The sequence below is a fragment of the Macaca fascicularis genome, chromosome 1 (assembly GCF_037993035.2).
Source record: "Macaca fascicularis isolate 582-1 chromosome 1, T2T-MFA8v1.1".
NCBI classification, from domain to species: domain Eukaryota; kingdom Metazoa; phylum Chordata; class Mammalia; order Primates; family Cercopithecidae; genus Macaca; species Macaca fascicularis.
In genome coordinates, this window is record NC_088375.1 from 122,960,891 (window position 1) to 122,973,615 (window position 12,725).

At 44.1% G+C, this 12,725-nt stretch overlaps 1 protein-coding gene across 1 annotated transcript; it reads left to right on the forward strand.

The window, feature by feature from the left end:
* Positions 1–648: 648 nt before the first annotated feature.
* Positions 649–10,401, forward strand: LOC135971470 (pepsin B-like). Its single transcript, XM_065547048.1, is given in 9 exon segments — positions 649–682; positions 2,217–2,356; positions 3,484–3,601; positions 4,089–4,207; positions 4,907–5,106; positions 6,500–6,622; positions 8,757–8,904; positions 9,852–9,950; positions 10,187–10,401. Coding segments are annotated over 9 exon segments (1,134 nt in total). The 3' UTR covers positions 10,340–10,401.
* The last annotated feature ends 2,324 nt before the right edge of the window (positions 10,402–12,725 follow it).

A 12,725-nucleotide genomic window follows, 5' to 3' on the forward strand; every position in this document is an offset into this window, starting at 1 on the left:
TACAGTCAGGTCCTGTGGAAGAGCCAAGGGCAGGGCAGAGCAGAGCAGGAGAAACTAAATAATTCAGGAAAGAAGTGAAGAGAATATGTCAGTTGAGTTGTGAACACCCTGGAATTAATGTAGTCTAATACTGAAAACATAGCAAGGGCTTCATTGGGCTTCTCCTCATTTTGAGAAAGACAATGTCTACATTCTGCACCCATTTTCCCTAGGACCCCATGTGAAGCTCCATGTTGATCTTCCCAATATCATCATCTACCTTTTATTTTTTTCTCTCATTAAAAAGGTCTTTTTCTTCTGTTATGCAGACAGAGTGAAAGCCAGCTAATTCCAATCTATTTAAGGATTGAGCCGGGTCAGGGTTGAGTTGCAGCTTTTGAAATATTCATCTACTTTTGATTTGTCCCTGTTGCTCTGGAATGACTTCTCTGGGATTTTGTTGGACAGTTGGTGGATATCTATCTCTTCTTAAGTTTTGAAAGACTTAAGGGGGTTCATCTTTCATCATAAGTTTCCAGCTCAACTCTATGGCCTCCTGCCCTGTGTAGCTTCGAATCTTGAAGGGAAGACACACGTTTGAGGCGGACACTTTCCCGTGATAAGTCTTTGTTTTCTAAGCACCAAGAAAACACTGTAAGAGAATTCACTATGAGAGAATTCGCTCTACATTTAGAAGGTTTTGGTAAGGTTACATCATCAGTAGTCTAATATTGAACACAGAGCAAATGAGTCTTTCTCATTAGACTTCTACTAATTTTGAGAAAGAAAACATCTATGTTCTGTGCCTGTTTTCCCCAGGACCCTGTGTGAAGCTTCATGTTGCTCTTCCTAGTATCATCAGTTGCCTAGGACATTGTGCCTACCTCTTTCCATTCTCATTTAAAATGTGTCTGGTCTCATCATTCCATTCCTAGCTAACAGGAAAAGCTAAACTACAGGCATGATAATATTAAAAGTAATGGCAGAAAACACAATGACTTTTGCACCAACCTACTAGGAGCTCTGTAATGAACCTGAACTGGCAAAATATGTGTATTTTAACAGGACAGTTTGAAGCCCCATCTATAGAGTTGGCTCATTCCATACTTATTTCTTGGGTACCTATTACATAGAAGCCACTGTGCTGAGTACAGTGTGTGATATTTCCAGAACCAGGCTCCCACAAGTCTTTAAAAATGATGAGAGGAATGACGTATCCCGGAGAACTCAGAGGCTGCTCTGCACTTTACATACATTCTTTCATCTTAGGCTGAGGAAACACTCAGAGAGCTTATCTAGTAACATCATGCTGCAAAGAAGACTGTCCAAATGTAGGAAGAGAGCACTTAGAAAGTTTTCTGGAGTGTTAAAGGGACGAACACTGTCGTGTTAAAGGATTGAGAGGTCAGAGGCATGGATGTGAGATGGGGGAAATCTTAAGAACAGCTGGAAAGGTGATGTTTAGGCTGCTTTGACATGGGTGGGGAAAGAGCAGTCTCAGACAAGACAAATGAACAGGTACATGTTGTCTTCACCTAGGAAAGAGCTGTGGAGAAGATGTTAGGAGCTATTTTCACATCTGACTTGGATTGTGACGCTTTTCAACCTTTCAAAACTCTGTTTTTGTAAATTAGGAATATTGCCACCAGGTGGCAGCAGTTTTCAGCGTTAAGTTTTTATATGCAGGCAGGAAAAATCTAGGAAAGATGAGAAAAGCAATTAACATACTTTTCCATAGAAATTATTTTCATTATACTTTAAGTTCTAGGGTACATGTGCACAACGTGCAGGTTTGATACATAGGTATACATGTGCCATGTTGGTTTGCTGCACCCATCAACTCGTCGTTTATGTTAGGTATTTCTCCTAATTCTATCCCTTCCCCAGCCTCCTACCCCCTAGTAGGCCCCAGTGTGTGATGTTCCCCACCCTGTGTCCAAGTGATCTAATTGTTCAATTCCAACCTATGAGTAAGAACATGCGATGTTTGATTTTCTGTCCTTGTGATAGTTTGCTGAGAATGATGGTTTCCAGCTTCATCCATGTCCCTGCAAAGGACATGAACTCATCCTTTTTTATGGCTGCATAGTATTCCATGGTGTATACGTGCCACATTTTCTTAATCCAGTCTATCACTGATGGACATTTGCGCTGATTTCAAGTCTTTGCTATTGTGAGTAGTGCTGCAATAAACATACGTGTGCATGTGTCTTTATAGTAGCATGATTTATAATCAGGCAAGTCTATCCAACAGACAATGGAGGAGCAGGGTATACTGGAAACGTTTCTGAGGGACCACCCAAAGGCTGATCCAATTGCCAAGTATCGTTTCAATAATGGTGCTGTTGCTTATGAGCCCATCACCAACTACATGTGAGTGATGGGGCAGGGAGTGTCCATAATCCTTGCATAACCACCATTCTTAGACATTCACTTATACTGCTCATTAGCTGTAATTTTTGACTAGTTACTAAACCAAAGCCTCACCTTTCTATGGAAAGAATCAGAACAAGCTATGAGTTGGTACCATCTAACAGTATAGTAATTCCTTTTCTTTCCTCCTTTCTTCTCATTGCTGGCCCATCCTGCTAAAGCCTCATTTATAAGGTTGAGATTCATGGTAGAAATGTTCAAGTCAACTGAGAGATCCAAAGGAAGTCCTGGCAATGAGCTGCAGGGGAAAGAAGGAAAATACATGTGAGACTGTCAGACAAAAGCTCCAGTGGCTCAGATACTGCATCTCTCTCTCTTTGGAAAGACGCATAGTCCCCAGAGCAAATGTCTGAATGTTCTCAAGCAAATGTCTGAATGTCTCTCATCAGGGCATCTTGACATTCTCTTGTCCTGTGGACTGTCATTAGTGAGATGTTATGTTACATGTCTGAGCTGGAAGCCACATTAGGGATCTTCTATTTCAACTCCCACATTTTATAGATGAAGAAACTAGAGGCAGGTAAGTGACATGACTGGCCCAAGTTAACTTAGAGCTTAAACTACCTTCCAGTGAAAAGCTCTTCTTTCTCTTCATGCTATCTCTTCTCCAGCTGCCTAGCACCCTCTGCCAGTGTGTGACCGGGAGGGAGGAAAATGGTGGTAGAAGTATCTAACATTGAAAGGGAAGGGGAGAGGAGTGGTGTGTGTGTGTGTGTGTGTGTGTGTGTGTGTCTGGACACTGGAAAAAGAGAAAAAGTGATTGTTTCCTCAATTCTGGGCACTCCAGTGTAGTGAAGATACCAGCTTATTGTAAAAGTAGAAAACACTTTTGGAAGAGGATATTGTCTTGCCATATTAAGTCTTGGCTAGCCAAAGGCTTTCAATTAGGGACAAAAAGTAGAATCTTGAAAGGAACTAACTCCAGATGGGAAGGAGAACTTGTGGGATAAGCCTCTCATTCCCCCAAGAAAATGATTTGGGCAGAGTGTGGCTTCCTGTGGGTTAACTGCTTGTCCATTCTTAAGACAAGGCTTGGTTGCTTAATGAAGGTGATAAACCTTTCTTTTGCAGTCTTTCTACTTTGGGGAGATCAGCATTGGGACCCCACCCCAAAATTTCCTAGTCCTCTTTGACACGGGCTCCTCCAATCTCTGGGTGCCCTCCATCTACTGCCAGAGCCAAGCCTGCTGTGAGTATCCACACCATGAGGGGAGCAGATAGAGGGGCAGAGCTGGGATTTGAGTACAGGCGTATCATTCTAAGTCCAGAGTTCTTTGTGCATATCCATCACGTATCCTCCTTCTGTTTGGAACATCTAGAAATTGCCCTCAGTCTATCACTTCAGCACCACTTTCCAGAAGTGCTGACTTTTTTGGAGACAGAGAGCAGAAACCGACTAAGGCTTCCTTTCCTTCCTCCCAGCTCCCTCTTGTGGCCGAGTATTCCTGGCAAGTCTGAGGCAATCTTTCCCTCAGAGAATGGTCAGCTGGAAGGAATTTGGGCAATGTGTGTCATAGACTTTTCTAGGACTAGCACAGTTTGTCTACAAGAAAAGATCTAGGGTGATGCCCTATCCCAGCCTTGGTCTGATGAGCCCAATCCATCAAGGATAAGTAGCCTTCATGTGTTTTGGAAAACTGCAAATGAAATTAATATTCCATTCTGTCTTTCTACAGCCAATCACAACAGGTTCAACCCCAGCCTGTCCTCCACCTTCAGAAACAATGGACAAACCTATACACTGTCCTATGGGAGTGGCAACCTGAGTGTGTTCCTGGGCTATGACACTGTGACTGTAAGGAGTGTTTTCATAGCCTCTGAGGGTCTGTGGTTTGGCTCCCATTTTCGAGAGTCTTACACCTTATTAGAGAAATCCATGCTTACTAATTAGGTCCAAGCTTCCCAGAAGCTGAGTGTTGGAAAGAACACAAAGCCTATCTAATTCAGCCTTCGTCCCAAGATGTAAATTGCTTCCATAGCAGTCCTGACTGCAGGAAGCCTTTATGTTGTGCTAAAGTTGTTGTGTCTTCTTGCAACTTTGCTGTGTGGTCCTAACTCTGCCCCCTGGAAACACACAGATAGGTCTACTCCCTCTTCCACCCAGTTGCACTTTGCATATTTGAAGACAAGCCTTTTTACTATTTTCTTATTTCTTTAGTTCAAACACCTACAATTCCTCTAATCATTCTTGCACATAGATTGTTCAGTATGCAACCATTCAATTCTTTCACTGTCTATGGAAGTAGAAACTATAACTCCAGAAAAAACTTCTTCCACTTCTCCAACATCCACACTCTTTTTTCCAAGACACACATGATTGGAAAGGCTGCTCTTTCACCCTCCACTCCCACCCTTGTGGTTGGGTTCTGCATGAAAGAAGCTGATGTTCCCTCTCTAGGAGGGTTTCTGGATTCCATACCCTGTGCACATAAGTCTGGGAAGCCGTACGATTTGTGCACCTGAATTGTCAAGCTATACTGTCGGCTTGCCATAGGTTCAGAACATCATCGTCAATAACCAGGAGTTTGGCCTGAGTGAGAATGAGCTCAGTGACCCGTTCTACTATTCAGATTTTGACGGGATCCTGGGAATGGCCTACCCAAGCATGGCAGTGGGGAATTCCCCGACAGTGATGCAGGGGATGCTGCAGCAGGGCCAGATCACTCAGCCTGACTTCAGCTTCTACTTCACCCAGTGAGAACCTTCGTCCTGTGAAGGGCTCAGAAATTGAAGGTCCATGGGGATTCTAGGCAACCCAAGATCAGATGGGGTCCAGGTTATAAGGTGTTCTGACACAATGAGTATAACTTGCTATATAAAATTCCCGTATTTCAGAAAATTTGGGAAAAATCTTATTTTAAATACACTTTAAGAACTTTCAATTAGGCCAGGTGAGGTGTCTCATGCCTGTAATTCCAGCACTTTGGGAGGCCAAGGTGGGCAAATCACGAGGTCAGGAGATTGAGACCATCCTGGCTAACATGGTGAAACTCCATCTATACTAAAAATACAAAAAAATTAGCCGGTCTTGGTGGCAGGCACCCATAGTCCCTGCTATTCAGGAGGGTGAGGCAGAAGAATGGCGTGAACCTGGGAGGTGGAGCTTGCAGTGAGCCGAGATCGCACCACTGTACTCCAGCCTGGGTGACAGAGTGAGACTCCGTCTCGGGAAAAAAAAAAAGAATTTTAAATTATATTAGCTATAAGCTACATGATGACTTTTCATAAAATGGAGTAACTGTCCCTCAGGGTTTATTTAGGAAATCTGGAGACTGCTGTGATAGCACTAAAGAACAAGCCACATGAGCATTACTAGTAAAGAGAACTATAATGGAGGAATAATCATAATACTACGTCTGGCTTTATAAAGTGTTCTCCTAGCAGTTACTTCAAATGCCATCTCAAAAATCCTCATATTAGCCCCATCTTGCCAGGGAGCAAATGGAGGCTCAAACAGATTGTTAGAATTGATCAAGGTCACTCATGGTAGGTATGAAGCCAAGACTCAAACTCAAATATCTTGATCACAAATCCAGTACTTTTCTTGCTCCACTTGGCACTGAACTTTTGTGCCAAACTTTATCCCTTATTCCTTCTTTCCCAAACACATGATCCTCAAAGTACCTGAAGTTCACCTGTCTTTCTTCTACGACTGGCCAGCATAAGGAGCACAAAAGGCCAAAGTCCTTTCAGTATTGTCTAGTTAATGACCTGACCATGATGGGAGCATGCCTCTCAGAGTGCACTCGCGGGCTCTCTTAGGCTCCGTTCTAGTTGTCCCCAAAACCGTTTCCTGTTGTTCTCACTTCTTCCCAGGGAGGGTTTCTCTGCGATCCTTTTCTGGTTCATTTTTGGGTGCCTGGTTTCTATTCCCATCTTCTTTATGGGCATCGTGTCTAGTAGTTTGGTGTTACTCTGAGAAGCCTCCTCCTGTGCCTCAGCAGGCCAAGTCTGAGAGCAGCTCAGAGGACAGCGTCCCCTCATCTGCGGCACCCCTGTGTCTGAGGGAGTGCGGGAAGGAGAGAGACGAGAGAACGGCCTCACTGACTGTGTGTGGACACTCACGTTCTTCTACATCTCTCCCTAGCCAACCAACCCGCCAGTATGGTGGAGAGCTCATCCTTGGAGGTGTGGACCCCCAACTTTATTCTGGTCAGATAATCTGAACCCCTGTCACCCGGGAACTGTACTGGCAGATTGCCATCGAGGAGTTAGTAGAGAGGGCACCTCCTGTAGATTGTGGACACTCGCAGGGTGTTCCCCCAGCTTAACAACATTTCCTGTTCCTCCACATCACACAGGTTTCTTAAATAGAATCACCAGCCCCGGGCTGAGGTGGTCCTGGAGCTCAGAAGACACTGGTGTCTGGCGCTAGACTTTTGAACTGGGTACTGAGCCTCAGCATGCTGGCAGGTTGGTCATTCCTAGGCACTGTGAATCTATGTTTCTATCTTGGAAGCTTGATGATTTCCATCAGCATAATCTTTACCACTTCTATCATTAGTGAAAGTAATAGCTGTCATTGATGTTTTTATATATGCCAGGTACTATGCTAAGTATATTTTTTATTTATTTATTTGAGACAGAGTGTCACTCTGTCGCCCAGGCTGGAGGGCAGTGGCATGATCTCGGCTCACTGCAACCTCTGTCTCTGGGGTCCAAACGATTCCCTTGCCTCAGCCTCCTGAGTAGCTGGGATTACAGGTGCCCACCACCATGCCCAGCTAATTTTTTGTAATTTTAGTAGAGATGGGCTTTCACCATGTTGGTCAGGCTGGTCTCAGACTCCTGACCTCAAGTGATCCATCCATCTTGGCCTCCCAAAGTACTGGGATTATAGGTGTGAGCCACCGTGCCCAGCCTAAGTACTTTGAATACATTATTGTATATAATTTCCACAAGAGCACTATAAGGAGGTCAGCAATATGTTTCATTCTATAAAGAAATCAAGGCTCAGAGGGCTAAGTAACTTGTCCAAAGTCACGCATTATATAAGGCCAAAATTTGAGCACAAGCTTATCTGATCTGCATTGGGATCAGATAAGCTTGTGCTCAAATCAGTTATTTCTACAGCCAAGAATTCTCTATCACATGCCAATTGAAGACAAAACTCCTTTGATCTGTATTTAAGACCATACAAAGTCTCGGCTCCACCTATCAATACAGCCTCTCAGTGCTTCATGATATTTAGCACAGACTTCAACAAGTCCTTGCAGCTGGCCATGATTTTCTTGCTTTTGTTCTTTTAATCATGCCACCTGGAGTGCTTACTTGAATTGTAGGCATTCCTCAAAGCCCAGATTAATTTGTATCTTCTCCTAAAAATCCTTCCAGGGGCCCAGAGCACAGTGATTTCTCTCTCTTTTGATCCTATAATGCTTACCTGTGCTGCTGTCACAATTAACATGTCCTAGTCATTGGGCAAGGCAGTGGGGAAACAGCCCAACCTACAAGAGTAGAAAGAGGTAAGAGCTTGGCAGATTATCTGTACATGGAATAGAGGTGTCTTTTCATATAGCCCAATTCTACTCAACCTTTATCACTTCCTCAGAAAAATCCTTGTTCTGGCTTTCCAAACTAGATCAAGTCCTCTTTTCTCAGGCACATTTCAACGTGCACCTATCAGGGCTGCAATTAGACATCATTTGTGTGTTTTTGTTAAGTGTCTGGGCTCTCCACTAGACTGTGGTGTATGTCTTGTTTACCATTGTATTTCCAAGTGCCTTGCATGACACCTGGCTCATAGACAGATCTCAACACATCTATGTGGGATGAAGAGGAAGGGTAGAGCAGTAGAAAAAAGCAAGACAAGGAATCAGAGACTGAATCATGTAAGATGCTATGTACCACATTACAGGGTTTATCAGCTACTGCCTTACAGTGTTAGTCATGGCTTGATTAATTGTGTTGTTTTGTCTCTATTAGAATAAGCTCCTTAAAACAGTAAGCACAAATTACCCACTCCTTGTATCACCATAAACCCTGAAAGAGTGTCTTACACATAGTAGGTGCTCAAAATGCAGCTATTTATTGATTACAAGCCCTGACTGTGTTTGGCACTATGTGCTGGACCCCAAATAGGTAGAAGAAAGAAGATAAGACACAGGCTCTGTCTTCCTAGAGCTTTCAGTCAGAGCTGGAGTGGGCATCAGATCAAGACTGAGGATGCGACTCCAATAATCACAAATGCGCTGAAGCATTTCATGGGCAGATGTGTAATAGGAGTGGCTTGGCTGCCTGGAAGAGGAAGAACATCAGAGCTGCTGGGTTGGGGGACAAGGGATGACATGGCTCATGTTTTCAGTAGAGGCACTTGATTCTCTTTGTCCTGGTGTCCCCCTCAGATTTGCCGTCGGTAACCAGGCCACTGGCTTGTGCTCTGAGGGTTGCCAGGCCATTGTGGTTACCGGGACCTTCCTGCTGGCAGTTCCCCAGCAGTACATGGGCTCCTTCCTGCAGGCAACAGGAGCCCAGCAGGCTCAGAATGGTGATGTGAGTAATCAGAAGCCAAGGGCTTTTCTGCACACCCAGACAGACTCAACACAGGCGCCTGAGTGCAAGGAGTTCACAACAGAGAGGAGGAAGGGTAGAATGGGACCTGAGGCTTTGGTAGGAGAGATGGGTGGGGACACAGCATGACATTTCTGTCATGAATCTTCAATGCAAGGAAGGGGAAGGGGAGGGAGTAACACCATCTCTCCTCAGACTGATTGAGTATGGGGTGAATGGTTGTCAGGAGGCGCTATGAATTCACTGTAGGTCCTGGGGGCAAATTTCAGCTTTCTGGCCACTATCATTTGACTGCTCTGAAATATTAGAGTCAACACATTTCTCCATTCCTTTTGGTTTCTTTCTCCCATAGGAATACATCTTTGGATTTCACTCTGAGTAGCCTTCTCTCCCCACACCTGCCCGCTTTGTACTCATATCTGTTGTTTGCTTCTCCTCACATGCAAGAATCTATTCCCAGACTAAACCTTGGTTTCTCAAGTTGTGTGTGTGTGTGCACATCTGTGCACGTGCATGCATACATGTGTGCATATGCTATGGTGAGTACACAGACGTGTGCACACAAATGTGGATATGAGTGTGTGGGAGAGTAGGCTTCCACAAGTGTGTGCCCATGCCTTTTCTCTGTAATTTTCACTTTCTGAGGCTAGAGACTCTGTTCTAGAATAAGCCTCATTCTTTATGACCATATCAATACAACCAAAATCCAAAAGCTGAGATGTATTTAAGGAGAGGACCGAAGACAGCAAGCGGGCCTGGTCAGAGTTATTCCTGGGAAGGCCAGGCATTCCATGCTCTGAAACAGCCTTTACTGGAAGGTCGAGGGGAAAGTCTTACAGGGAAGTCACGGGAACAAAGTGGGCCTTGGGCCTTTTACCTGGGCTCCTAGTCCCCTGGAGCGCCTCAGCTTTGCCTCTTCCCCCTCTCAGTTTGTGGTCCACTGCAGCTACATACAGAGCATGCCCACCATCACCTTCATCATCGGCGGGGCCCAGTTTCCTCTGCCTCCCTCTGCCTATGTCTTCAATGTATGTATTCACTCCTGGCTTCCTGGGTACTGGGATTCGGTGGCCCAAACAGGTGTTCCATGTCTCAGCTCACATCTGGGCACCTATGATGTGAGTGGGGCACCAGGGATCAGGCTGAGGCTGAACAGGAATTCAGGGCCCCCTACAGGTGTCATGTAATATAAGGTGGGGAGTCCCTGTGGGGAAAGGGCTCTACAGTACAGCTGGTTGTATCTTCATGTCCTTTGTCTCTTCAGAACAATGGCTACTGCAGGCTGGAATTGAGGCCACCTAACTGCCCCTCCCGCAGTGGGCAGCCCCTCTGGATTCTGGGGGATGTCTTCCTCAAGGAATATTACTCTGTCTATGACATGGCCAACAATAGGGTGGGCTTTGCCTTCTCTGCCTAGACTAGCCAGCAACTGCTGTCTCCACCCTCTCTGCAGGACTCTGGGATCGTCCTGGTGTTTCTGTCGGTCCATGGCAGCATTTTTAATGATCCTGACTCCCTCTGCTCACTAGAGTCTTACTTTCTGGAACTAATAAATTGGAAAACTCCGAACACCTTTAATGTTCATTCCCAGATGTCTGTTTTGGTGTGTTCTGCTTTTTGTGGCTTATTCTAAGTTGAAACTTAGCAACAGTTACTACAGGGGATCAGTTAGTTAATCAATGGGAGAGCGATACAAGGAGGCAATCTCTGCCTGAGTATAGAACTGCAGCATAGGCATTAAGGACACAGTGATATTTCCTTGGGAAGCTCTGGTTGGAGGTTATCACCCACCTAGCTCTCTCTCCCCCGATATTGTTTTTGACTGTCCTTAGAAAGAACGTGTACCAGAGCAATGGCTGACTCAAGAACAATGTAAGGGATGGGGGAAGCAACAACTTTATAAAGCATTTCAAACACGTGTTTTGCAAGCCAAACATAATCAGAAAACTTTTTTTTAAGGGAAGCAGCACAATTTCAATGAATTTGCAGATTAATGGGCATTATCATAGTCCTCATGACTCCCTACTGGTACTCAAGCTACTTCACATGTTCACTTTGCCTGCCTGAATCTGAAAGCATTTGAGTTCAAAATCCCCAGTTTTATTTTACATTGGAAGGAACTGAGGCATGGAGAGGTGATCATACAGTTGGTGTTCAAGTCAGATTCAGATTCAATATAATAATTTTTTTAAAGTTATATTTCTATGTAATAAAGTCCACTATGCCATGGGGTCATGGAAAATATAAATGAGGCATGGTTTTGATCCCTAAGAATTTTAAATCTAGAATACCTTGCTTTTGAGCATTTCCCTGTTTGAAGTGAGCTCAGTGGTTAGATTTGCATTACACAGTCAGTAATCAAAAATCATTTGAAATGAGGTCCTCTAATGTAGAAGGTTACCTCAGGGAATTAAAAACTGTCATTGCCTTGGGATCTCAAAAAGGTTTCAATAGTGGAGATATCACATTAATTCCAGTATAATTAGAAAAATGTATCTGGATAAAAACATGCAAAGCATTCTCAACCCACCCATGTATGGGGTAGGGGGCAATAGTGGTGAATGTTAGTGTCCATTTTCTTACATAGTTTTATTGGTCCTGTCTACTGACATGTAATAGAGCTGGTCTTATTGAACTGAATAATGTCTGCATTTGGTCATTTGTTTTTTCTTCAGTGTTGTGTTTATCTTATGGAAGAAATAGATTCTTTTTATCAAAGGGAAGGGCGATGCAGGTCAGCCCCACTGCACCTCCATCCTCCTCCCCTGCCCTGTCAGTCACTGATCTTGCCTTAGCATCACCTCTGTTTATGCTCTGACTTTTGACCTCAAGCATTTAGAGCAAAGATGTTGAGTTAGAGATATAATTTCCAGAAAGTTCTCACTACAAGTCATCTGAGGTTTTTCAGCAGGTACCAGTCTGCTAGAACAATTATAGTATTTGCAAAGCCAGAGTTAGAAAATTATATCTGCTCCTGTTTTCTAGAAAATAACAATGCCCAGGCGCGGTGGCTCACGCCTGTCATCCCAGCACTTTGGGGGGCCGAGGCGGGCGGATCATGAGGTCAGGAGATCAAGACCATCCTGGCTAACATGGTGAAACCCCATCTCTACTAAAAATACAAAAAAATAGCCAGGCGTGGTGGCGGGCGCCTGTAGTCCCAGCTACTTGGGAGGCTGAGGCAGGAGAATGGCGTGAATCTGGGAGGTGGAGATTGTAGTGAGCCGAGATCACGCCACTGCACTCCAGCCACAACAGAACGAGACTCTGTCTCAAAAAAAAAAAAAAAAAGAAAAGAAAAAAAGAAAATAACAATCAACAAAAACTTCCCCACAACTTAAGGTCTGTTCCCCTTTGCTTATCATCTGTGGGGTGGGGACAAGACTTCTATTAATATGTGAGTGTTCCTCACCTTCCTCTAGCACCCTTCTGTCCTCATTGTACTAAATAAAGACCTTGGCTGTCCAATCCCTATATTTTTGTGAAAGAGAATTGGGGGGCTGCCAAAAACTAACAGATATTGGTGAGAATGTGGAGAAAAGGGAACACTTACACACTGTTGGTGGGAATGTAAATTAGTACAACCACTATAGAAAACAATAGATTTCTAACTAAAAATAGAACTACCCTCTGATCCAGTAATCCCGCTCCCAGGTACCTACCCAAAGGAAAAGAAATCATTATATCAGAAGGACACCTGCACTCATATGCTTATGGCAGCACAATTCACAACAGCAAAGTCATGGAATTAATCTAAATGTTCATCAACAGATGATTGCATTAAAAATGTGGTATACATATTT